This window comes from Pelmatolapia mariae, linkage group LG23 (assembly GCF_036321145.2).
Source record: "Pelmatolapia mariae isolate MD_Pm_ZW linkage group LG23, Pm_UMD_F_2, whole genome shotgun sequence".
Lineage (NCBI taxonomy): Eukaryota > Metazoa > Chordata > Actinopteri > Cichliformes > Cichlidae > Pelmatolapia > Pelmatolapia mariae.
The window spans coordinates 37,360,609-37,388,425 of NC_086246.1; the positions used below are offsets into that span (position 1 = coordinate 37,360,609).

At 42.2% G+C, this 27,817-nt stretch overlaps 1 protein-coding gene across 1 annotated transcript; it reads left to right on the plus strand.

The window, feature by feature from the left end:
• LOC134620236 (unconventional myosin-VIIa) lies at nucleotides 1–27,758 on the plus strand. The gene is made up of 47 exons (XM_063466282.1): nucleotides 1–18; nucleotides 115–216; nucleotides 340–492; nucleotides 954–1,138; nucleotides 3,163–3,284; nucleotides 3,355–3,497; nucleotides 3,590–3,703; nucleotides 3,984–4,137; nucleotides 4,223–4,299; nucleotides 4,378–4,497; nucleotides 7,041–7,180; nucleotides 7,275–7,485; nucleotides 7,565–7,700; nucleotides 7,784–7,960; nucleotides 8,039–8,175; nucleotides 8,265–8,423; nucleotides 8,699–8,791; nucleotides 9,317–9,411; nucleotides 9,513–9,597; nucleotides 9,686–9,904; nucleotides 10,376–10,582; nucleotides 10,666–10,875; nucleotides 10,968–11,132; nucleotides 12,053–12,352; nucleotides 12,431–12,591; nucleotides 12,671–12,797; nucleotides 12,872–12,991; nucleotides 14,838–15,011; nucleotides 15,880–16,107; nucleotides 16,204–16,371; nucleotides 16,470–16,587; nucleotides 16,985–17,111; nucleotides 17,561–17,727; nucleotides 17,815–17,996; nucleotides 19,562–19,683; nucleotides 19,778–19,932; nucleotides 21,026–21,179; nucleotides 21,701–21,856; nucleotides 24,151–24,256; nucleotides 24,368–24,481; nucleotides 24,580–24,664; nucleotides 24,762–24,862; nucleotides 25,082–25,267; nucleotides 26,932–27,048; nucleotides 27,255–27,338; nucleotides 27,447–27,566; nucleotides 27,650–27,758. The coding sequence occupies exons 1-47, from the start codon at nucleotides 1–3 to the stop codon at nucleotides 27,743–27,745; spliced, it is 6,690 nt and encodes a 2,229-aa protein (XP_063322352.1). The 3' UTR covers nucleotides 27,746–27,758.
• The last annotated feature ends 59 nt before the right edge of the window (nucleotides 27,759–27,817 follow it).

Here is a 27,817-nt window from a genome sequence, read left to right on the forward strand (position 1 = left end):
ATGCTGCACCTGAGCAAGGTAGGAATGAGTTCTCTGTTTCTATAATTAAGATTCATGATCCTAAATCATTACAAGGCCTTTTTATTCATTATAACTCCCAATTCACCCAAACAGGGAGATTTTGTATGGGTGGACACGGGCACCGGGGTGCCGATTGGGGCGGAGGTTAAGGTCACAGACACCGGGCAGATTCAGCTGCTCGATGACGAAGGAAAGGTACAAAAACCCGACCGATACTCTGCGCTCCTGTCAGATTCTTTACATTAATGTGAAATCTGCCTTTAAAAGAGCTGTATTTGCCTTCTGTATAATGTGAGATCTTTAATAACAAACACACAGGAACACAAGCTCAAGAAGACAAATGAGAAAAGCATCCGGCCCATGCACCCGACCTCTGTGAAGGGCGTGGACGATATGATCAGGCTGGGTGACCTGAACGAGGCCGGGCTGCTCAGGAACCTCCTGGTACGACACAAGGAAGGAATCATCTATGTAAGTTTATGTTCCCTGGATTCACCGCAGAGCCGCCTAGTTTTATGACATCCATAACCATCCAATCCATGGAAATGCTTACTCGATGCGGACAGCTTTCAGCCTCAGACTTTGCCCTGCAGTTTATCACTGTGTTGTTTGTCTCCATAGAGACCAATGAGCCTCTGTTTAAAGAGAGTAACCCAGTGTTTATGGGTCACAACACCAAAACTCAACGGAGCGTGTGTTTAATTATGAATTGGACCTTTTTTGTGGTGTAAAAACACTGCTGTGAAAGGCTGGGGGCAAATTATACTGAGTGTAGTATCGTCTATCTTATACTTCTCAGTTATTTTATCGAGCAATCATTCAGCATTTATCTCTGCTTTTTTTCACTGTGACTAATCTGTGAGAGTTATGTATCACATGCCGAGTTTCCACCATGATAACGACGTGTTTACTCGCTGCTCTCTGTTTTAAAGACATACACGGGCTCCATTCTGGTCGCAGTGAACCCTTACCAGCTGCTGCCCATCTACACTATTGAGCATGTGCACATGTACACAGACCGACGGCTGGGTGAACTGCCGCCTCATGTCTTCTCCATCGCAGACAGCTGCTTTTTCAACATGCGCCGCAACCGAAAGAACCAGTGCTGTGTCATCAGGTTGGGTTTTTATGTCAGTTTTACCACTCATACAGTCACAGATGCAGTTCAGACTCTTGGTTTTTTCCCCCCATTTTAAGCTGCATCTACATTAATTAATGTAGAGACTAGGAAAAAATGATACAGCAGCAGCAAAGGAACAAAGGAAAAAAGCATGAGAAGGTAAAGTGGATGACTTTCAGGCAGAGTATTCACTTTAATATGTTTATTCTTTATCAAAACATTTGATAAAGATTGTTATTAGATTGTGATCATACACAGATACATACACTTCACATAAAAAGATTGTTTAAACATATAAAACTGGTTTATACTATGTGTAAATCTAGATTTAAATTATATTACGTTTTAATGGATGTTATTTAAGACTATTTGGCTCCAAGTAACAAGTGAAATCATCCCAAATACACTGTAGAAATTTCTTAATAGGAACAAGGAATATAAAATTATAGGGAAACAGGGGAAAAACAGAGACTACACTTTTAAATGTCTCAGTAAGCCTGCAGTCTGAGATTACCATTCTCTGTTGGGATGATACTTTGGGGTCTATAAGATATGATGGGGTGTTTATATGTCAGGAGAATGGTTTAAATTTAATTCTGTTCTTTAGTTTTTCCATCAATGCCCTCTGATATTCTTCTATGAAAGTCTGGTAGAATACCTGTTTAAGTACCTTAACCCCCCCCCCCCCAAATTCCTCTAATTTCAGAAGATGACCAAATATATGGATATGGTCACCAGTAGGTCCACCACATTTTCTCGTTTGATCATTGAAACATCTCAGCATTTAAATTCCGCCCATTTATTGGAGTTATGAAATGTTGCCCCAGCACATATTTCTGTGTTTATCTGTGTGTTGTTCATATTAATACCTCTAAGTATTTGATAAAGGTGCTAAAGGTGAAAAGGTTTGTGTCACATATTCAGATTATTTAAGACTGCAATCTTTATGGAGGTGGTGCATGCGTGAGCTAGCTAGGCTAAATTCTGACAATTTCTTTAGTGAGCATCTGTTTGCGATGGTATAAAATCCTTTAAAAATCATGTTAGTGCTGAAATTTTAAGTACTCCAAATATTTATTACATCTTATTGCACTTTTTTTTTTTTACTATCAAGTCTGTTTTAAAAGATAACAAATGGTTGCTGGACTGTGTAAAATGATAAATTGGAGCTTTTGTTTATATGGGAAAAAGAGAGAGCTATCTTTACAGGAGTGCCTAAGTGCCTAATGAGTAATAAATGTGAAGTATTAACAAGGTAACATCATTATCACCACTAAGGTTAAAGGTAAGGTAAAAATATTCACTAATATTTGGACATAACCTACAATTTGCATTCTTTCAGGCAGTTACTTTGTTACAGTTAATAGAAACTACAACCTAGAAACAGTTAAAAATCTGTCCCCAGTCTCTCCAGAGTTTACATTTGTCACCTAATTGAATATTAATTAGTGAACATACTGGGTGCCTTTTGTTACCTTTATACACAGCCGACTGTTCATGATCCTTGTCTAACTCATCTAACAAGAAAATATTTCCCGATGTTGGAAGCTTTAGGAATTCAAAAAAATGAAGCACTATATGTAAAGAAAAAAGACACTGGTGTGTTAATAAATCATATACATAAGACTAAAACAGCAAAAAAGGGCCCAGTTTCTATTATTATAATGGAAATAACCAAAACCAGCATTCGGTTTTGGAGTTTCTCTAAAGTTTCAGTTCAGAAATCTTTGTTATTCAGTCTGGGTGACTAAATGAAAAAGATCCTTTAAGTACGCTCTAACAGGAAAGACCATTATTCATTAAGTGTCCTGGTCTTTCTGGAGATGAAATGCGCTTCCTTATTAGAATGCCTTGTTATTTTATTCCTGAGCTTGCTGCTTGAGTAATAGAGAAGATCTGATCCAAGCAGAACTGCTTTATCAATGTATTGAAGTTTAATTTTGAGCCAAATCCTTTTGAGATTTTTATGAAAATAGTCAGGAAATCCATCTCATCTACACCCCCGTCATGTCTTTTATCAGCGGAGAGTCGGGAGCTGGGAAAACCGAGAGCACCAAGCTGATGCTGCAGTTTCTGGCTGCAGTGAGCGGTCAGCGCTCCTGGATTGAGCAGCAGGTCCTAGAAGCAAATCCCATCTTAGAGGGTACGCTCTCTTATCCAGCACCTTTTTGTCATTTGACTTGCCTTTTATTAACTGTAGCTCTTCCTCTCAGCCTTCGGTAATGCCAAAACCATTCGAAATGACAACTCCAGTCGATTTGGGAAGTACATCGACATCAACTTCACCAAGGGTGGGGCTATTGAAGGTGCCCGCATTGAGCAGTACCTGCTGGAGAAGTCCAGGGTGTGTCGTCAGGTGGGAATATCAGTCTGCTGAACTTTTTCGGAAACAGCATTGTGTTAAAGCCAAACTTTCCTGTAGTAAAGAACTTGTGCATCAATGTGCAGGCACCAGACGAAAGAAACTACCACATCTTTTACTACATGCTGATGGGCATGTCGGCAGAAAAGAAGAAGGTTCTTTCCCTTGGAAAAGCCGCCGAGTACAAGTATCTGACCATGGTACTGTGATGTTTAGATTAAAGATTGGACTTATTTATGTTTTCTGAAAATAATAAATAAAATGGAGCAGGTGGAGAAAATCAACCAAATTAATTTTTAATTTTACCAAATTAAAAATCTTTGTAGTCATGGTTTCTGTAACCATAATATCAGTATATCAGTTTCATGAGATTTCTCATAGTTTCAATAGCAAAACTGAACAGAAACAATTACTGGTGCCCTGGATGTTTGGTCTGATAACTCACTGCTTATTCAGTTTTAACTCATGTAACCACACCAGGGTAACTGCACCAGTTGTGAGGGGCGTGACGACGTGAAGGAGTACGCTCACTTCCAGTCAGCTCTGAAGATTCTCACATTCACAGAAAATGACTTGTGGGAAATTTCCAAACTGCTCGCAGCCATTCTTCACCTGGGCAATGTGGACTTTGAGGGTAAAGCAGTAATTAAAAATGAAGATTATTTTGAAACAGGTGCAATCATTCGAGTAATTGACATTCATTTCCTGTGGAATTCCAGCCACCATCGTAGATAATCTGGAGGCCTGCAACATCCACACGTCGACCAATTTCAAAATGGCGCGCGAGCTCTTGGAGGCATGTGCAGTTTTTCTCTGAAGATACAGCTAGAGTTAAGAGATCAACTTGTCTGATTGTGCTACCTTGTTGCCTCAGGTGGATCCCAAAGCACTGGAGAAAGGTCTGACTCAGCGCTCCTTCCAGACTGCCAGAGAACACGTGACCAAATCTCTGACCTCTGCTCAAGCCATGGATGGCAGGGACGCATTTGTCAAAGTAAAATGAATGTGTGACGCTGCAGCTCATTTTAGCAGTGAGGAAGATAGGCCTAGATGGTTTAATGTAGTTAATCAGATACTACTTTCCTGTGTAGATTGTACACAGATTGTAATTTTATCCATCCACCAGTCCATTTTCTTCTGCTTATCTGAGCCAGGTCGCGGGGGCACCTTAAGCTGAGAATCCCAGACCTCGCTCTCCCTATCCACTGAGAGATATAATCTCTCCAGCATGCCCGGGATCTGACCTGGGGCCTCCTCCAGATGGGACATGCCTGAAACACCTCACCTAGGAGGTGCCCACGAGGCATCCTTGTCAGATGCCTGAACCACCTCAGTCTGCTCATTTTGATGTGGAGGAGCAACAAGTCTTTAATCTGTGATCTCATTCTTTCAGTCACTAACCAAAGCTTGTGACCATAGGTGAGGGTAGGGACATAGATCGACCGGTAAATCGAGAGCTTCACTTTTACACTTAGCTCTTTCTTCACCACGACAGACCAGTACAGTGGCAGCATCACTGCAGCTGCAGCACCAATCAGTCCAGCGATTTCCCACTCCTCTTTCCCATCACTCGTGAACAAGAGCTCAAGATACTTAAACTCCTCCAATTGGGACAGTAACTCGTCCCTGACCCAGAGTGGGTACTCTACCCTTTTCCAAGGTGAGGACCATGGCCTCAGACTCGGAGATTCTCATTCCCTCTGCTTCACACTCGGCTGTGAACTGCTCCAGCATGAGCTGGAGGCCACCACCTGATGAAAAGCCAACAGAATCAGTGACAAAGGACAGCCCTGGCGGAGTCTAACACCCACCGGGACCGAGTCCGACTTATTGCTGATGATGCGGACCAAGCTCTTGTAATGGTTGTATAAGGATCGAATGGCTTGTTGCAACTGGCCAGGCACCCCATACTCCTGAAGCGTCAGCTTTCCGCTTGGCCTGTCAGTACGTATCGCTGCCTCCAAAGTCCTACAGGCTAACAAAGCCTGATAGAACTTCTTCTTCAGCCTGATGGTTCACTTCACCTCCAGTGTCCAAAATCTGGTTCGGGGGTTACCACCACCACAAGCTCCAACCACTTTGTGGCCACAGCTCAGTGCAGCAGCTTCAGCAATGGAGGTGCTGAATATACTCTATTCTGACTCAATGTCCCCAGTTTCCCTTGAAATTTCTGTTGAAGCTCTGCCAGAGGTGGGAGTTGAAGATTTTCCAGACCAGGACCTTTGCCAGGCATTACAACCATACCCTCACTATACATTTAGGTGTGCCAGGTCTGTCCAGCATTATCCCCCACCACCTGACCCAACTCACCACCAGGTAGTGATCAGTTGACAGCTCAGCCCCTCTCTTCACCCAACTGTTCAGAAAATATGGTCGCAGAGCTGATGATACAATTACAAAATCGATCATCGATCTGTGGCCTAAGGTGTCCTGGTGCCACATGCACTTATGGACGCCCTTATGTTCGAACATTGTGTTGTTATAGATAAGAAATCCAGTAAAATAACACTGCTGTCATTCAGATCTGGCAGGCCGTTCCTCCCAGTTACGCTCATCCAGGTCTCACCATCATTGCCCACATAAGCGTTGAAGTTTCCTAGTAAGTCCATAGAGTCCCCAGGTAGAGCACTCTCAAGCACACCACCCAGCAACTCCAAGAAGGCCAGGGACTCTGAACTGTCATTTGGCGAATAAGCCCAGACGATGAGCTAAAGGTGCAGGGAACAAACCATCTTGTCCACCAGGAAAAGTACAGGCAGCAAGCTGAGGGGATACTAAAATACCCACCCCAGCCCGCCACCTCTCACCACAGAAATTCCATTCTGAGACAGAGTCCAGTCCCTGTCCAGGAGACTGACCATGGTACCTCTCAACTTCACGCACTAGCTCAGGCTCCTTTCCCGCCAGAGAGGTGATGTTCCATGTCCCAGTCACTAGTCTCTGTAGCCAGAGATTGATCGGCCAGGGTCTCTGCCCTTAGCCACCACCCAGCACACATTGCACCAACCCCTACGGGGCCTCCTTCGGGTGGTGGACCTACAGGAGGGTGGGCGTATGTCCCTTTTTTGGGTGGTGCTTGGCTAGGCACCATGGGCGAAGGCCTGGCCACCAGGCGCTGACCCTGCGGCACCCTCCCCAGGCCTTGCTCCTGGGCGGAGACTCAGTAACCCTATGCTGGGGAGGTTGAACTGGTCTCTAGATTTTTCACTGACAGGGATCTTTTGAACCACTCTTTGTCTGGTCCCTCACAAAGGATAAATTTGCCATTGGGATCCCTGGGACACACAAACCCCTCCACCTCAATTAGATAGAAATTTACAGACAGATTGTAATTTTATGCAAACCACAACTATTTTAAGCTACAAAATGCAGAATTTGTCAGTTAAAAGAAGAGTAAATTCAGACAGGTACACTTATTACAGATTAGCCGTCAGCATACTGATAGGTTAATTTAGTCATCATCAATAGCAACTGATCACAGATCAGTTTCCACGTTAAAAAAAAGCTTTATTGCTGGTGTCTGTGTATTTGCTCCAGGGTATATACGGAAGACTTTTCATTTGGGTTGTGGAGAAAATCAACAGTGCCATTTACAAGCCGCCTGATGATGAGAACGAGGCCAAACAATCCATCGGCCTTCTGGACATCTTTGGTTTTGAGAACTTCAATAAAAACAGGTTGGTGTCCTCCTCTGTTCTCAGGCCAGGCCTATGTGGGTACTCTTACTAAGCTCTTACTAAGCCTCTGTCTTTGTTTCTCCTTTTTCTGCAGCTTTGAGCAGCTGTGCATCAACTTCGCCAATGAGCAGCTGCAGCAGTTCTTCGTCAAGCACGTCTTCAAGCTTGAGCAGGAAGAGTACGCCCGTGAAAACATTGTTTGGAAGCACATTGACTATCAAGATAACCAGCGAACCCTGGACGTACTGGCCAGCAAATCCATGAACTTGCTGTCGCTTATTGACGAGGAAAGCAATTTCCCCAAGGTCTTTGTCCTCGTCGTACTTTAAATTCTGTAACGGACCAAAGCAAGGAAGGGTTTTAAAAGTGTAATTTAATTTTCAGGGCACAGATGCCACCCTGCTCCAAAAGATGAACCAGTATCACGAGAAAGGTGGCATCTATCTTCCCCCAAAGAACAACTATGAAACACAGTTTGGAATCGAGCATTTTGCTGGAAAGGTCTTCTATGACTCACAAGGTACACTTAAGTCATTTAAAGCCAACCTGTTGCTCTTTTGGTAATTTTCCTCTGATTTTCTCAATGTTTTGTTTTTGTTTAAGGTTTTCTTGAAAAAAACCGTGACACCCTGAGCTCAGACCTCATTAAGATGTTGGAAAAGTCCACCAACAAACTCCTAAAACAGGTGTTTCGTAATGACCTCAAATCCACCTCCGGTAGCATCAAGCTTGCCAACGCTAAAATGACCATAACATCAGCCAAGGGAAACACCCGGGTTAGTGCAGCCTTTTAGGACTTCACCATCACTGTATAGAATTATTTACACATATTTGCACTTTATTTGTATTAGCAACAAGTACCAGATGGCAAGAAGCGTGTGCCAACACTGAGCGGTCAGTTCCGCCAGTCCCTGGATTCCCTGATGAAAACGTTGACTGCATGCCAGCCATATTTCATCCGCTGCATCAAACCCAATGACTTCAAGAAGCCCATGGTGAGGAGGCAGTCTTGGTCCTCTCAAACAGAATAAAACATGCTTGAAAACTGAAAAAATAAATCTCATTTAGTACCTCTTTGTCTCAGCTGTTTGACAGAGAGCTGTGCATGCGGCAGCTCCGTTACTCCGGTATGATGGAGACCATCAGGATCCGGAAAGCTGGGTATCCTGTACGCTACACATTCGATGAGTTTCTAACTCGATATCGTGTCCTCCTGAGAACTTCCATCTGTGATCCAAAAACCGTGAGTTGTTTTTGACAAAATCTGTGTTTTGATCAGCAAAATTCTTCTTTTATTTGTCCTTTATTTATCCAGGTAAAAAATCTCATTGAGATTAAAAATCTCATTTTCAAGAGAGACCTGGCATCATGACAACAAAAGTCAAAATACGACAAAATACGCCATATTTCTATGGCCAACTCATATGGCCAACTCATATGTAAGCATAAATCCAAATGAAAGTCTTCCATATAATGCTATTAACGTTGTCTTTTTTTTTAAAACTGCTGGTTTAACAGGAAAGCGAAGAGAAATGCTGTGAAAGTATTTGTGAAAACGTGCTTACCGGAGAAGGTGACTGGAAGACTGGAAAGACAAAGATATTCCTAAAGGTGTGTCCTCACATTTCTGTGTTTGGAAGCTTATAAGAACAATCTTAGCTGAATGTATGTGGTTTGAAATACTGAAATATGTGTACACTAAGCAGTCATAGACTTCCAAAAACCTAACATGCCCTTCAAGGTCGTCTCATAGTGTACCTCTGCGTCACTCCTGTTGGTCTGTATTTATCCCTACATACACAGTTGCCTACACATTTTTCTTAAACGTACAGCAATCTGAAAACATGCACTGCTGATAGGAAGCGGCCTTTACAGAGAAGAGCCTGTTCTTATCAACTGTGCTGGAGAAATTCAATACAGATGAGGAGAACCAGAATCTATTGGAGCACTCTGCTTTGCAGTTAGTTAGGAAAGGGAGCAATCAAAGGCTGGAAATCCGCAGAAGCAATTGCCAACATAGAAATACATAAGTACATAAAAGAATCTGACCTCTGTCTGAACGTCAGCAGTCAAGAACCAGCAAAGGAAATGAAAAGGAAAGGAAATAAAATGGTAATTTCTGCTGTTTTCTTTCAGGACCATCATGACACAATGCTTGAAGTAGAGCGAATAAAACAACTAAATGTGAAAGCCCTTTTGATCCAGAAAGTCCTGAGAGGCTACAAATACAGGTAGGAGGATTAAATCTGCATTACGCTTTATTTATTTATTTATTTAGTATTTTTACATGTGAATTACTGCTTCAAATTTGCATGATTCATGCCGTCTAAAGGAAAGAATTCCTGAGGAAAAGGTCAGCCGCGATCGTGATTCAGAAATACTGGCGAGGACACAAAGGCAGGAAGCTGTACAAAGTGGTAAGTCACTTTTTTAAAAATCAGCATTGACTCGAGTGAAAATGGAGGCGTCGCTTGCTTTAAACCTTCGCTCATCTTCCGATTCCAGGTGCAGCTGGGCTTTGCAAGGCTGCAGGCACAGGTTCGCTCTCGCCAGCTCCACTTCCAATATAAAAAGAGAAGGCAGGCGACCCTCGTGCTACAGACCCATATTCGAGGACACCTGGCCAGGAAGGAATGGAAGCGCAAGAGGAAGGCTGTAATCCTGCTGCAGGCACACACCAGGGGCATACTGGCGAGAAAAGCTCTCGAAAAGATGAAGAGAGACGTAAGTACCACCACCGATGTTTGACCCTAATCGACTACTTTCATCTTATTTCAACTGTACTGCTATCTATCAGTTATTTTAGTTTTTATTTCACATTTATTTTATAATGTTAGAGCATCATTTCAAGTATTTATTCCTTGCTTTAGTTTACTCCATCCATAAAAGCATTTATCTTTAGGGCTTTGTGAAGTTTGGTAATTTGTCTGTTGTTGTCACCAGCGAGGAGTGGCCACATACCCTGCTTTATCATCTGTTTACTCAATGTGAGGGCAGAATTTACACAATGCACATAAAGCTGTAGTAGGGAACAATTTAAAGTGATGACTGAGACCAAAACTTTAGTTGATCTGTGACCTCAGTGTTTACGGATGAGCGGTTGATTCATTTCCTGATAGGCTTCTATGTAGTCTGACTTATTTTTGCAACAAGGTCAGTTGCCCCCTGCTTAGAGCACTGTTTTTGCTCTTTCAGATGTACCTCTCTGCTAAAGAGAAAGAAGAGGAACAGCGGCTCATTCTGGAGAAACAGAGGCGCTTGGAGGAGGTGTTGAGACAGAAGAGAGAGATGGAGGCCAAGCAGCAGTCAGACCAGGAGATGGTGGATGACATGTTTGACTTCCTTACTTTAATGCCCAACACTGTAGGAGGGCAGGAGGGGCAGGCACCCATGGGATATGAGGTTTGGAACCAGATGTTTTGGCAGGTGTTGAATGATTTTTAGATATAAGCCGTTGAATCACACGTGCTTGTATGTGTTTGCAGAATTTTGGTGGGAAACGGATAATTGAAGAGATAGACATTGACGAAATCCAGATGGAGGAGGATCTTCCCAACGAAGACTATGATGACCTGGATGAGTACTCCTTCGCCAAGTTTGCCTCCATGTACTTCCAGGGTGCAGCCACCCACACCCATATCCGACAGAGGCTTCGTCAGCCCCTGCTCTACCATGAGGATGAAGATGATGTTCTGGTGCTTCTCTTAGTTCACCACACATCATAATTCCACGTGTTTCTGTCTGTTTTTAATAAAGTTTAATCATATCTCTTTTGTGCTTTCACCAGGCTTCGCTCACAGTTTGGTGGATCATCCTGAGGTTTATGGGAGACCTCCCTGAGCCAAAGAAACGGGCCCAGGTTAGGGTACCCTCCTCACAGGATCGCATTATGCCACAGGAGCTGATGTCCAGAAAGGACAGACGTCTCAGCAACATGGTGGGCCTGGATCAGGTAGGAATCAAAACCTTAAAAAACTGAATGTCTTTAAGTTTGCTCCATCTTAATCCTGGCAAAATGGAGGTTCTCTTATCCAGTCTTTGGTCAGTCATTCCCAGCAACATCAAATTATCTGCTAAGAATCTTGGTGTCATTTTTGACTGAGAACTGAATTCAGAGTCTTACATCTAAAAGCTCATTCAGTCTTTTCTCTTTTATTAAAAAAACAAAAAAGTAAAACCTTCGTTGACACATAATAGTACAGAATGACTAGACAGCACTTAAATTTTCTCCCATCTCAATTCTTGTAACTTTCTCTTTACATAAACTTTCACATAAAAACTGCTACTGATACCTTATAACTGCAGCCGGCCTCTCTGATCACCTGATCAGGGTCTCCTAATTGTTCCAGTCACCTAATTAAAAATCAGAGCTGATCATGCTTTTGAGGTTATAGTTTCTAAACTTTCTAAACTTTGCAATAGCCTTCCTCAGCCTAAACTTTTCCTTAATATTTCGCCTGTTATTTGTGGCTTTTTGTTCTTCTATTACACGTGGATATTAGCGTGCATGCAGGAATAAATGAAAGGCCGTGAGTTTCACTGTGTGTCTGACTTATGCTTTTCTACTCAAAGCACTTTTTGGCTAAATGTGACATTATACAACACTTGATTCGCTTGAAATTCTTTTTAACCACACTCTCATGAATCTTTCATCATCAAAAATTGTGAGTGCACACAACTGCGAAGTAGAATGCATTACAAGTAAGACCATCAAACCAACTGGACTAAGAAACTGTTGCACAAGACGCAGTCCAAAATGGCTCTAGAGGATGATCTTGCAGGAGAGACTGGACAAATTTAATCAGTGTTTATTTTGAAAATCATGGGCCAGTTTCCAGAGATGTTTGACCATTTATTTTTTCATTTTTTTAGAGGGTGCTGAGGAATAGTAAAGAAACACAGGCTTCTACAGTCCCTGAGCCACCAGGACAAAACAAAAGGGGCTCCATCTTTACAGACATCCTGACAAGAACCAAGAAGGCTTCTGCTGTGCCCAACCAGACACCTCAAAACCAGAGGGTGTACACTGTACCGGACGCAGGCACTCGAGGGAGAAAGGGCTCCACATTCACTGACCTACTGTCCAAAAACAGAAAAGTATCAAATATTCAAGAAAATGGAATCCCCAAATCTGGTTCAAACTTCAGAAAAACCTCAATCATCATGGAGGAGGTGAGGCAGAAGCCAGAATATTTTGTTGCTGTTCACTTTTTAACCGAGCTAATGGACATTTACATTTTTCTCCTACAGTCAGATGATCAGACGGAAGTTTCCAAGCCTGCCACTCTGCAGACTGTGAAGGAGGATCCTGAAGTCTTGACTGGAGAGTCGGACACGCTGGACAGACCCCTGACTTCTCTGGAAAAGCTACACTACATCGTTGGATACGCCATTGTCAGGCCTGACCTCAGGTTGGAGAAGTTTGAAATCGCATAGCTCGGCTGTTAATATCTTTCTGAGCTTCTGCTAATACACAGTTTTCTGCCACAGAGATGAGATTTACTGTCAGATCTGTAAACAGCTTCATGACAACAACAATCGTACGAGCTTCTTCCGTGGCTGGATCCTGCTGTCGCTTTGTTTGGGCGTTTTTCCTCCCAGTGAGCGATTTATAAAGGTGAGTACAGCAGCCGTAACAGCTGTGCGCATTTCAGTGCTGTGATGTTTTACCTTTTACTCTTGTCTTCGCAGTACCTCCAAAGTTTCATCCGCTTCGCTCCAAGTGGCTACTCGTCCTACTGCGCTGACAGGCTGCGGCGCACCGTGATGAACGGCACGCGAGAGGAGCCTCCGTCCTATCTGGAGCTCCAGGTGCTGAGATTTATACAGCTTCATATGAAAAATGCAGCAGTTTCAAAATTCTCCAATCTATGCTCAGTAACTCTAGATGAGAACAATACTTTATGCATTAAATCTACACCTTAGCCTGATGGGTGCCTTCCCAGAAAAATAATGCACAGCACCTCTCCAAAAGTTGATTCTGTTCATCTGGACGTAGCATTTTGTGGGAGAAACGTTTCGTCACTCATCCAAGTGACTTCTTCAGTCTCAGCTGACTGCAGGTTTCCCCAATCTTATAAACAGTACATTTGCATAATGACTGAAACCAGCCCACTGAGGAACAATTGGCTGGGAGGTCAGTTCCTTAATCTTAATTATGCAAATTCTCATGACCATTGATCAACAACCACTGACCAAAACCCACTGATCAAAGACCACTGATCAATGGCCATGAGTACCATTCACAGAGAGTTGGGGAATGGCTGCAATCACAGCATTGTAAGATGGCAAAAGATGTACCCTTAGGCCCCCTCCTCGATTCAGAGATGGTCCACCCCAAGGATCGGGTCTCCCGACACAAACAGAGTAATATAGTGTACGCTGTTAAGTGCCAGGAGGATTGCCAGGATTTATACATCGGGGAAACCAAACAACCTCTGGCGAAGCGGATGGCACAACACAGAAGAGCTACCTTGTCAGGCCAGGACTCTGCAGTCTATTTACACCTACAGGCCAGTGGACACTCTTTCAATGATGAGGATGTACACATCCTGGACAGGGAGGAACGCTGGTTTGAGCGCGGAGTCAAGGAGGCCATTTACGTGAAAAGGGAAAGACCATCTCTGAATCAAGGAGGGGGCCTAAGGGTATCTTTCGCCATCTTACAATGCTGTGATTGCAGCCATTCTCCAACTCTCTGTGAATGGTACTCATGGCCACTGATCAGTGGTTGCTGATCAATGGTCATGAGAATTTGCATAATTAAGATTAAGGAACTGACCTCCCAGCCCATTGTTCCTTCAGTGGGCTGGTTTCACTCATTATGCAAATGTACTGTTTATAAGATTGGGGAAACCTGCAGTCAGCTGAGACTGAAGAAGTCACTTGGATGAGTGACGAAACGTTTCTCCCACAAAACGCTACGTCCAGCTGAACAGAATCAACTTTTGGAGATTTACTTACCTGGATGATTGAACATGCATCAAAATGCACAGCACCATGTCTTGAGAAACCCAATCACAACACATCAGCACCACCACGTCACACTAGCTGCCAGCACGGTGGAGGATGGCTGATGATTTGGGCTCATTTTGCAGTCACTCAGTTGATTGTGAACTCCTCTTTAGGCCAAAGTACTCTAAAGTCAAATGTGAGGCCATCTGTCTAACAGCTAAAGGGCTAAAATTACTCCACAACCACGTGCAAGACTGATAAACACACAGAAAACATTACGTTAGAGGGCTGCACTTTTTCAGAGAACTGCATATGACTGCAGACTTCTGTGAAAACTTTAAAATTGAAAACTCTGTCATTATCATTAAAAAAGAAAAAAAATTCTGTGGTGAAATTCGATGAGATGGTGAAATGCTACATTAGCAGCTGACACTAGCTATACAAATTTAAAAGAATTTCAAAAAATGCTGCCAGGAGACGTCACAGTCCATATTTACAAAGTGTTGGTTTGGTCTCAGTTGGAATTATGCGGCATCTGAAATCTCATTGAAAAATTAAACTGCACATATTTCTAGATATATTCCTTTAGAGTTGAGAAAATGTTTTTGTGTAAGTTGAGTAAGGTACTACCTTAAGGTGCAGAAAATATGCACAAACTGTGATTTCCACTTAACTAACATGTTTATTTCCTGCACCGTGACAGGCCACCAAGACAAAAAAGCCCATAGTTGTGACTGTGATGATTATGGACAACCGCTCCATTAACCTCCCCGTCGACTCAGCATCTACGTCTAAAGAGATCTGCCAGCTTATCTCCAACAAAATCAACCTCAAAGACAGCTTCGGCTTTTCCATCTACGTTGCCTTGTATGAAAAGGTACGTGTTTACAGATGGATCCAAATTCTTTCATCTGAAATGGGAAGCTGATATGCGGAAAGCATCCTGTGGCAATCAGGGCGTCCAGAATAGACATCTATCAGCCGCTCATCTCAATTTGTTATAAACAGCTCATAAATATACACCCTATGAGCTGTGAAGATGCAGGGCCCAAAAGTGTTAGTGAGTGAGGATTTTTTTCACTTTGCAGTGCAAAAACGCTCATTACCAGAAATAACTTGTTGACAGAGCCGAACGCTCAGACCTAAGCCTTTGATTTCCGTGGCAGAAAGGAACGAGAAGAAGCAAAAGAAAAACAGAAAAAATGTAAATAAAGCCAGTTAAAAATTTGTTGTTTTGTTTTTTTTACATGAAAGGAATATCTGAAACCTTCCTTGTTTTCCACTCAGTCAAACTCGAGTTACGGTGTGACTTATACAGCTTTTTATTGATTTATATTATTCCTGTTTGTAAATGCTCTGAATTGGGGAACAGTCTTATCTACCTTCCTTTCATAAACAATGCTCCAGTGGATGCTTTGGTAAAGGAGGTAAAAAAAGAAGCATCTTTCTTTAGATTTGGAGAATTCAACCAAGCTCTGATTATTTCTGTATTGTGCAAACACTAGTGTGAGCAGGAAGTCACAAAAAGAAGCACGTGCAAAAAAAGAGGCTCTAAGGGAAAGAAGCACAGAGGTGACCCAGAATACACAGTAAAAACAAAAAATCATGATGGGATGCTTGGAGTGTAGTTATTTTCAAATGATGGTCATACTGGTTACATGCCTCCCTAATAATTGTATGAGTTGAATATGAATACAAGTATGTCAATAAATGGATAGATATTAATCACGTAAGCTGTGTTGAAGGTGTGGGCTCTGGGCAGCGGCCGGGAGCACGTGATGGACGCCATCTCCCGGTGTGAGCAGGACACAAAGAGGAGGGGAGGCCAGGAGCAGCACGCCCCCTGGCGTCTCATCTTCCGTAAAGAGATCTTCACCCCCTGGCATAACTGCAGTGACGACAAGCTCAGCACAGACCTCATCTACAAGCAGATCATCCATGGTTTGAAGTCTGGAGAGTACCAGTGTCAAAAGGTGGGCTCCTATTGCTTGTATTGTAACCAAGGATTCAACTAAGCATTCCTGCCGTACACCTCTAACATGAGTTTTTCCCACATTTCACTTCCCCAGGAGGACGACTATGTTGACCTTGCTGCAAAACATTTGTACATCCAACACGGATCAGACAGCCGCCCAGAAAACGTGAAGGATGTTGTGCAGGACTGCATCAGTAACTCTCTGCTGGAGACCAAGACAGAGAGTAAGTGGGTGCAGATGGTCAGCACTGCCCATGCTCAGGTCAGTCACGTCCTGGATCACATGCTGTAACATATAGAGGGTTAAAACAAAAGGTTGTGGGCAGAATCATTTCTTTTGTCTTTGTAATCCGGTCACAGGGCTCGTATGTGAGTTCCAAACAGAAGCCGGATTCGCTGAAGGCGGAGATAGTCGATTACGCTCGACAGAAGTGGCCCATCTTCTTCTCCAGGTTCTTTGAGGTTGCCAAACTTTCAGGTATGCTTCTTTGTTCCTTGTACATAAAAGTGTAAACCTTTAAGTTAAAATCAAACCGTAAAAAAGACCTGTTGCTTGAGGCTGGGCGGGTAGTTATCATTTAATTCTTGTTTATTTTGGTTTTATTTATGCTCTGTTTGAGGCTCAACCCTCACAAGTGTTCAGATTGTCAGCAGCAAATTGTCAAATTTGTGAGCAAGCAACAATCAGCTTTTCTGCTTTAAAATGGCACCAAACTGACTCATTGTTGCAGTTCTCTTATTGTCATTAAACTCGACCACTACTGCTGCTTTTCACTGATATATTTCATACTTTCTGCATTATTTTAAATATCTTAAACAGCTTAGAGTAAACTCTCAGGAAAAGGAAATGATCAGTTTCTCCATGATGTTCCCAGGCCCTCCACTGCCAAAGAGCAAGTTTATCGTGGCCATAAACTGGACTGGGATCACATTCCTGGATGAGCGAGAGAAGAGGCTGGCAGAACTGTCCTTCCCAGAAGTAATGGCTGTCAACGCCGTGAGGTAAACCTTTTTAGGCTTTGTTCAGGAGAATCCAAGAGGGAAACAAGATTACCTGAAGGTATACTCTTGTTAACACGGATGCGCTAACTGTGAAATTCTGACTCCCAAAAACTATGAACAAGATAAAAGATAAACAAGACTTGTTTTTGTTCTTCTGTCCTCCTTTCTTCAAAGGTAAAGGACAAATCTTTAATAAAAACATTAAACTATTTTAACGTCTTTTTAGCTTTAAATCACAGTCTTGAATATTTATTATAAGGCAAGAAAATTTTGGGGACTGATATTGATAAAAACAATCTCACATGTCTTTTTGCAACTGTAATCGTGAAGGAAATATTGTATATTTTCAGAAAATAGTTCCATAAACTATTTGTTTTTTTTAATAACTTGTTGAATTTGCTAAAAGAGGAATGCTTTAATCTTGTTTTTGGCTCGGTGGTGGTTCTCAGGAATGTTAAAAAATCTGGCCAGGCCGTGTCTCTGGTGACGCTGAAAGGAGACTTCACCCTGAGTGGCCCCTCAGCGGCGGACATGGCCGAGCTGATTACCATGTTTGTCAGCGGGCTGACGGAGCGTTCGCAGTACGCCGTGGCCCTGAAAGAAGTCGAGAAGCAAGGTCAGTGCCCCACTTCCTCTTCCTTTGAAGTCATTTCGCCTGATTATTAGCTGACTGACTTCTCAGTTGTTTTTCAATCCTCTCCAGAAGACGCCACGTTCCTCAGCTTCAAGAAAGGAGAGCTCATCATGCTCATTAAAGACAATGATTTTTCTCAGGACCACGGCTGGGTTAAGGGCCAAAACGATCGCACGAAACAAACAGGGGCCGTCCCCATCGAAGCCATCACAATCCTGCCAACGCTCAGCAAACCCACCAACGAGGTTATGGTACGGAGCAGCCAATCAAATCAGAATAAACGTGAATAAACGTACAATTGGCCAAATTTTGGAAAAGAAAAAAAAAGCCTGAGAAATTAGTCATATGAAACATTTTTATGATATCACAACACACATGAAGACATATCTATCTATCTATCTATCTGTGTGTATGTATATATGTGTGTGTGTGTGTGTGTGTATGTGTATATATATATATATATGTATATATTAGGGGTGCAACGATACACAAAATTCACGGTTCGGTTCGGTTCGATACTTTGGTGTCACGGTTCGATATTTTTTCGATACAAAAACATGTTCATGCTTTTTTAATTTGTCATTTATTAAAATTATAAATATATATTTTAACTCAAAAGTACAGTTTTTAAATCTAATGTTGCTGAAACGACAAAGTAATAAAAAAAAATATATCTGATTGAGAAATCCCTCATCTTTGGAAAAGAGAGTTTATTACAGAAAAATTGCTCTTTCCAAAATAAAAGCTATACTATACGCTTCTTCTGGGGTATATTCTCAGCAGCATATTAAACATATCAGGTCCCCATAAGGAGAATCATGTACTAACAGCTGTCTAAATGACTCGGGTAAAGTCTGTAGCATGCGTGCTTGTTGTTTTTGTCTGCTTCCACTTGTCTTTGCACTAGGATGATGTCGGAGTAAATGTGCAGTCATATTCGTTGTGTTCCCACTAGTACCGTCAGCGTTAATCTGAAATGACGTTAACGCCACAACGGCAAATCTCCATTAACGAGCTACCGCGGATCGCCCCCTGCATGGGGGCAACACGTTAACGAGCAAACTGCGCTAACGCAGTAGTTCCCACCCATGTAATTGAGCATTGCGTGGCACATCCGACATACTGTTTTACTTTTGTCCATGACGCGCTTACCTTCAGGCTCATACTTCACATGAAAACCAAGATAGTTCCAAACGCAAGATCTGAATGAGGGTGGGGGAGGTTCAATTTGCCACGTTGCAACGATTAGCTTCTGTCTTGCTAGCTTGCGCTGCGCTCAGTGGATCTGCGCTCGACAGTGCAGCCTAGGCGGAGTAGTCGAACGCAGATCCACTGAGCTCTCAACACAGACAGCATCGTCAGAAGAAAAGTTGATAAAATAAATTAAAAATTTTGTATTGTTCGATACACATGCGTACCGAACCGAAAGCACTGTATCGAACGGTTCAATATCGATACGAGTATCGTTGCACCCCTAGTATATATATATATATATATATATATATATATATATATATATATATATACACACATATATATATATATATATATGTGTGTGTGTGTATGTGTGTATATATATATATATATGTATATATATATATATATATATATATATATATATATGTGTGTGTGTGTGTGTCAGTTATACATACATACATACATACATATGTATGTATGTATGTATGTATAACTTTTCATTTTTTTCACTTTCATTACTGTCTTGTTGTCAGTTCAGCACCTGCCTCCATTTTTTTCAGTTATAGACCTTTTCGCTAGCATGAAGGCTAAATGCAGTGGGTGTTTCCTTTGATTTCAGAACCTCATCAACCTCTCACCAAACCAGAGGAAGGACATCATACAGGCCACCATGAAAGAAACAGGCACAGTGGGGAGAATTGCTCCTTACTCACTGAAAGATTTCTCTGTCGAGTATTTCAGGTATCTGTAAATTTCCTCAATTCTCCTGCTGGCTTTTTTCCCCAGCAGATCAGTGAAACAGTACTGACAGCCCCACTCCTTGTCCTCTTTCCAGGCAGCCCACTAAGGATGTGAACCGTCAGGTGATCGCTAGGAATGCTGCTCCCGAAAGGTTGTGGGTCCACTCCAGAGAGCCAATAAGACAGCCACTACTCAAGAAGCTTGGAGGCCACCCAGAGTTCACTCACAAAGCCTGTCTAGCTTTCACTGATATCCTTTGGATACTAGAAGATGCAATAATTCAAATTTTTTTCACCAATTTTTTTACATGGTAAACTATTAACAAAGAAGCTGGGCAAAGCCTCTGGGTCTTAAAAGTGGAAAACAAAGCTGCATTCTTTGCAATGGCCAGCAGGGGGCAACAAGTCTAATTGTGCGGAGCTCTATGAGGGCATGATCTTACTTTATACGTGACTTATGACCCCAGCAAACACTTTCCTTATGGGTTTATGGTCTCTATCGTTAGATTTAAGTCTTATTTTATAGAACATGATTCTAATTAAAGTTAGTTTAAAGTGCGTTGTGTTTTAGGGAATGTCAAGTCATTAACAGCACAAGGTTTCTCAGTCACAGGCGAGGCCTAGCACACAGCGTTCAGCATTAGCACACCAGTCAATCAAAGTGGACACACCCCTAACTCTAGTATCCAGGTGGAGTTATAAAGATTTGTTATGAAGGGTGAAACTATCCATAGAGTCTAAAACAGCGGCAGGCTGTAACATGTTCATTTCTGCTGTAAAGTGGACATTTTAACACAGCAGTCTGTGGGGACTGCGACTCGCCAGCCTCACGAAACGGCAGTTTTTTGGCACTTCCTCTTTGGCTTCATTTTTCCGTTTCACAGGTTGCCGCTTGATGACAACGATGCTACTAAAAGGCAGACACACTAGGTGGTGCTAACCTAATAGAACAATTGCAATCATCTTCTGCTGTTCAGCTGCCATTTTCACAGTGGCATCTGGCCCTGCATTCAGTCACATAAAGCCTGCAGTGAACCTTAGTGGACAGATATCAGCTAAACACCTCAACATGAAACAAAATGAAGTCATAAAATTTACCTGCTTCTTTCTCTGGACCTATTTATATTTCTTCTAACTCTTTTTGTTTATTTTAAGCCGAGAACCTAGTAAGCAAGGAAAGTTGTAAACCAGAGTAGTAATAAGTAGTACACAGAAGAAGAACTGAAACCACGAGACAGCTGCAAGGTCTTGAAATATAAAAGGGTAAAAAAAAAGATACTGTATTTCTGTAACCTCAGCTGTTCAAAATCCACCATTGTTAGCCATCCTTGACTGCTGTGTACCAATCCTGAAGTACATGGGTGATTACCCCACCAAGCAGCAGCAGAATCCCCTCGAACTCACTGACCAAATCTTCGGCCCCGCCACTAAACACGATGCTCTGAGGGATGAGATTTACTGCCAGATCATGAAGCAGATGACCAACAATAACAACCGGTAAACGTGTTATTTCTCCTGTCGTGTTATTTCCTGTGTACATGCATCCAAAAATTTGTAAGACGCGATGCATGCAGAAACTCACCTGACATATAATCACACAGTCACAGTTGCAAGAATAAACTGAGAGTAGTTTCTGTCCACAGCCTGCCTGTCTGCTCTGCACGCTTCGGTTATTAAGTTTTCTCTCAGTCTTCTTGGTCTGTTAGTCATGGATCACTGCAAAACAGTGAGAAGTGGAAAATTTAAACAGTATATAAGCCTATAATGTTAAAAAAATACATGTACACATTTCCACACAACTTTCCATGATGTTGCATAAGATGCTCATGGAAGGACAAACTGTTCAAAACATCACAAGAGCACATATAAATAAATATAATATAAATGTGCCTTCTCAGACACTTAAAGGGTAAAATATTGGAGGTTTTGAAGGTAGCCCTTCTTTGTTTCAGTGCAGGAGTGACCAGGATACAGATGGAGTCTATTTTCTTTATTATTTTTTTCTATTCTTCACCCAGGTTCAGCATGGAGCATGGCTGGCAGCTGATGTGGCTCTGCTGCGGCCTGTTTCCTCCCAGTCAGCCTCTTCTGAAGCATGCTCAGCGATTTCTGGAGTCGCGACGCAGAGAGCCACTTGCCTCTGACTGTTTGCAGCGCATGCAGAGCTCTCTGAGGTTTGTACCGCATGCTGGCCTGTATTATGTATCACACATAAACACTACAGAAGCTTTTGAGTGTGCGACAGGAAGAATGCGTCGATAGAGTATGCTTCTCGTTTAAAGTTGGTTTAAACAGTAAAAAAGGACTGAAAGTTGCATCACCCTCCCTCAGGTGTGAAAAGGAAATGTCAAATAATTTAACTTCTTTTTCTAGATTCACTGAGATCAAGTTGTGCAGAACCTGCTTGCGGTGATGAACACAGTCCTTTTTGTACAAATGTGTTGCATCATCTTCACAGTGAAAGGACCACATTCAAAATTTGCATGACCTCAGCTATAAATATATCTGATTTGCATCCAGGCTTTCCTCCATAATGCTAACAGGCTTGCAGAGACTCATTTTTTATTAAAGCTTTTATTAGTAATCAGAAAATACAGAAAGAAAACATTTATCATACAAAAAACAAGCATACTGGTCACAACAAAGGGGGGAATAATTCCACTTTTTCTTAGGACAAAAGAAGAAAGTGAAGTTAAAAGACAACCATGATGATTTACATGATTTCCTGTCTTATGTCTCCTTTTGCTGTGGTGGACATTCATGTTAAACATTTTCACATAATGTGGTATGTACAAGGAACCCTGGGGACTGCTTTAAATGCTCAGTTTCACACAGTTTTTTTTTACGATGTAACTGAAATCTCAGGCATTTGGAATACCTGCCCACGTGCTTTGCAAGTCTTATTTACAAGGGGCAGTGAATCGGAAGAACTGTGGCGTAAAGGAAATAAAAGTCATGTAAAGCTACTCTAGTAGAATCCAAAAATGAAAATATGGAGTTGTAAATTTGAATAATTATGCCCGTACTGGGCTCCCTTTAGTCACCTATTGCAACAAAGCAGAGATACTAGATCAGAAATGTGGAGAAATGCAAAGTGTTGCAGCCAGTACTTTGTTTACATCATTTGAATGTTAGACGTAGGTCTGTTAAGTGTGGTCAATGTGACTTCGAGGCAATGCTGATGAATATCAACAAGCTCGATGAAGTGTTTGTCTCTTTGTTCTGTGACCTTCCCAACAAGCATGTGTCAAACTTTATTAGGTGAGGTGTGGTCTAAGTGAACGTCTATATGTATAAATGGTTAGGTCAGAAAAAGCATTAAAAGGAGGAGCTGCACCTCCAGTGCAGCTCCTCCTCCTGCTTTAGCCTGTCGACAGGCTTTAGCCTGGCTTTAGCCTGTCGACAGGCTAAAGCAGTTTAAATAGCATGTCCTGAATGCATTAGCTGAACTGCTAATGTGAGGTGGTACAGAGACCAACTGACTGGAATTATGGGGTACACTTGAGTCTGTGGCCTCCTTAAAATATATGCTCATACCTCTAAATTACTCATATTCTCATATACTCACACTCATATTCCAAGAAGTCCAAGACCACATGGTTTTTGGTACTGGAGTAACTCATACATTTTTGGCTCATTAATTATATACACCAATCAGGCATAAACGAATACCACAGATTATCTCCTCATCGTGGCACCTGTTACTGTGTGGGATATATCACGGAGGAAGTAAACATTTTGTCCTCAAAGTAGATGTAGAAGCAGGAAAAATGGGCAAGCATGAGGATCAGAACATTTTGGGGGTGTTCCCAGTCTGCAGTGGTCAGTATCTGTAAAAGTGTCCAAGTCCAAGGAAGTGGTGAACCAGCGACAAGGTCATGGCTGGCCAAGGCTCACTGATGCATGAGACTGAAGGCTGGCTCATCCATCCATCCATCCATCCATCCATCCTCTTCCACTTGGCCTATCCCAGCTTGTAGCCACTGTAGCTCAAATTGCCAAAAAAGTTGGCACTTTGGTTCTGATAGAAAAATGTAAGAATACACAGTACATCACAGTTTGTTGCATATGGGGCTGCCACAGACCAGTCAAGGTAGCCATGGTGACTCCTCTCCACCACCGAAAGCACCAAAAATGGGCACATGACTTAACCACAGAGCAATGGGCAATAGAGACCACACCTCACAGCTTACAGGACTTGAAGGATCTATTGCTAACGTCTTGGTGCAGATACCACAGCAGGCCTTCAGGGGTTTAGTGGAGTCCATGCCTCAATGCATCAGGGCTGTTTTGGCAGCAAAAGGGGGACCAACAGACTATTAGGCAGGTGGTATATTTAGCATTTAACCTAAATTGAGGTGGTACTAAGAAGAAAAGTCAGTTGCTTTAGAAACACTGAACCTTTGGACTATCTGTTTAAGAAAAAGAACAAAAAGGCAGGTACCTAATAATTGTTGTTCTGCTCTAGGATGGAGCCCAGGAAGCTCCCACCTCACCATGTGGAGTTAGATGCCATCCAACAAAACAGCACCCAGATCCGCCACAAAATCCACTTCCCTAATGACACAGATGAGGTAAAAACACCAACTCTTTTAATGAAACCAGAAAAGGCCAAAGGACCAGCATCAAAGCTGGGTGGAGATTGCATTTTGGTGTTATCTGAGATTAATCTTATCCTTTTCCAGATATTTGAAGTGGCCACCAACACCAGGATCAAGGATCTCATTCTGAACATTTCCAGGAAACTCGAACTGTCTTCAGCAGATGGCTTCAGCATTTTTGTCAAAACAAATGACAAGGTTCATTCAGTACTTTTATACATTTATACAATAGAGTGTCTGGCATCTTTGATGAACTAAAACCAGCCTGTTGTTGTGTTTTTTTTATTCTGTTTCAGTTTCTCAGTTTGAATGAGACGGACTACTTCTTTGACAGTCTGAGGCAAATCACTGACTGGTCTAAGAGTGTTAAAAGGATTGATGGTAATAAATCATCTTCTGATTAGAATGACGGCGAGACTTTAAATGGTCTGCTATATACCTGTACAAACCTCTGTGCTCGTATGTGTGTGTTCCGCAGGCGGGCTGGTCAACTATACTGTGTTCTTCATGAGGAAGTTGTGGTTCAACGTGATCCCTGGCAGAGACACAAAAGCAGATCTTATCTTCCATTTCCCTCAGGTACATTTGAATGATTTCTCATTTTCCAATTTTCCAGCTGATATGAAGCGAGATGTTTCCATTAACGCAATTCCTCCTCACACAAAGATGGAGTTGGCGATTAAAATCTAGTAACAGTTGCCTGCAACTGAAAAACGTTTTGAATACTCGGTTAAAAAGTGAAACTTTGGCCAAGACCTGTTAAAAAAGAAGTTAACGAAATGTCTTTCTAATTTCCAGGAGTTACCCAAATACCTAAGAGGCTATCATGTGTGCACCAAAGAGGAAATGCTCAAAATTGCGGCTCTGCTGTTCTGCATAAAGGTCAACAATGATAAGAACCAGTTAGTCATGATTCCCAAGTTGCTGAAGGAGCTGGTGCCCACTGACCAGCTGAAGGCCATGTCTGAAAATGAGTGGAAGAAGGTAGGACGGCTTACTTCTATCTCACCCTATCACAGGGCATCCTTCTCTGTCATACTAACCCTCTGCATTTCCTCTTTTACTACATCCACAATAAATCTCTGTTGTCTTCCTTTTTAACTCCTGCCAGCCAGCGTCATCTTAAACGTTCTGTTCAGTTCAATACAATTTTATTTTTACAGCGCCAAGTCACAACAGAAGTAGCCTCAAGGCGCTTTATATTGTAAGGTAGACCCTACAATAATACATACAGAGAAAAACCCAACAATCATATGACCCCTGTGAGCAAGTACTTTGGTGACAGTGGGAAGGAAACACTCCCTTTTAACTGGAAGAAACCTCCGGCAGAACCAATGCTCAGGGAGGGGCGGCCATCTGACGTGACTGGTTGGGGTGAGAGAGGGAAAACAGGATAAAAGACATGTTGTCTTTGTCCAGTATATCCGCTATCCCTTTTTTGCATATGTCCAAACCATTTTTTTTTACAAAGATGAGTTCAGTTTCACTGAACACACCCAGGTCTTATTAATGCCACACCTGCTGAATAAACTAGTCACTTAAATAGATCCTGTGTGACAAACTAAAGCAGGCTAAGAGATCTTAGAACTTAGAACTTTTATTGTCAATGTACAGTTGCTTGCACAATAAAATTTGGAAGCAAGATACAGGGGGAAAAAAAAAGCAACAAATTATCTCAAACATAAGACATAAGATCTCAAAAAGCAGCACAACGTGGATCCATAAATTCTGCCACAATCCAACGAAACAGCTGAGAAACAAAGTCGCTGACATCTATCAGTCTGGAAAGGGTTACAAAGCCGAGGCTTTGGACCCCAGTGAACCACGATGACAGCCGTTATCCGCACATGGAGAAAACCTTAACCAGGAATGGCCAGCCTACCAAAAGTACTCCAAGAGTGCATTCACAACTCATCCAACAGGTCACAAAAGACCACAGAGCAACATCCAAAGAACTGCAGGCCTCATTTGCCTCGGTTAATGTCAGAGTTCATGACTACGCCATAAGAAAGAGACTGAGTTCCAAGACCAAAACTATTTCTGAGCAAAAGGAACACAAAGGCTCGTCTGAGTTTTGCCAGAAAACATCTTGATGATGCCTGAGAGTTTTGGGAAAATACTCTGTGGTGTAGCGTGGTAGTGTGATGGTCTGGGGCTGTTTTGCTGGACCTGGAAGACTTGCCGTGATAAACAGATCCATGAATTCTGCCGTCTACTGAAAAATCCTGAAGAAGAATGTCCGGCCATCTGTTCGTGACCTCAAACTGAAGCACGCTTGTGTTCTGCAGCAGGACAATGATTCAAAACACACCAGCAAGTCCACCTCTGAGTGTCTTAAGAAAAAACAAAGGTGGTTCATGCTTGCAAACCCTCCAATGTGGCTGAATTACAACAATTCTGCAAAGATGAGTGAACCAAAAGACTCACTGCCAGTTATCGCAAACTCTTCGCTGCAGTTGTTGCTGCTAAGGGTAGCTCGACCACTTATTAGGTTTAGGGTTCGCTTTTACAAACAGGGTCATGTAGGTTTGGATTTTTCCCCTCTTAATAATCAATGTTAATGCTAGAAAATCATTAACCTCATTAGAGACAGTGCTCACTTGAAGGTGTTGTTTCACTCTGTGATACATCTGTATTTTCATTTTCAGAACATTACCGCCTCATTTAACAAACAAACTGGAATGACAGCTGATGAAGCTAAGGTGGCGTTTCTGAAGGCGGTTCACCGTTGGCCGACGTTTGGCTGTGCTTTCTTTGATGTGAAGGTGAGGCCTCCAGCGAGTGCAGCTCACACGATGGTTATCTTGGTATCAGCGATCAGATTAGCTGGGTGGGCAGCGAGTTTATCTGATCGCAATTGATATCTGTCGCTATTTTTCGATCCTCTGGTTTTTAGCACTCTGTCTGCAAATAATGCAACATGACTCTAGCATGACAGTTTCCTCATTTGCCTATCTTTCTTTCTTTTCAGCAAACATCAGAGCACAAATTTCCAGATATTGTGCGAATTGCCATCAGCAAGCAAGGACTCACAATCATTCATCCAAAAACCAAGGTTAAAGAAAGTCTAAAACTCTATGGAGCAATAAAAAATTCAGTGCCCTTCTCTCATATCAATATTTTAATCATGTTTTTATTATTGATTTTTTTTTTTCCTTTGAAGGAAACTCTGGCAACTCACCCATTTAACCGCATTGCTAACTGGTCCAGTGGAAGCACCTACTTTCACATGACTATTGGTAATTTAGTCAACGGCAGCAAGTTCCTGTGTGAAACGTCACTGGTAAGACGTGAAACACTCTGTAAGTTTTGGTTTATATTTCGTCTACATTTCCTTTTCTTTACGTCACTCTCTTCTGTTAAAAGGGCTACAAGATGGACGATCTTATAAGCTCCTACGTCAACATGTACCTCAGCGACAGGAAGACTGTGCAAACCAGGAACCGCCGCTTTGACATCTAAACTCTGTGGCATGACAGCTCGCTGAAAGCATGCTGTGTGTCTGTAGCTGCAGACTGAAACTTGTACTTACAG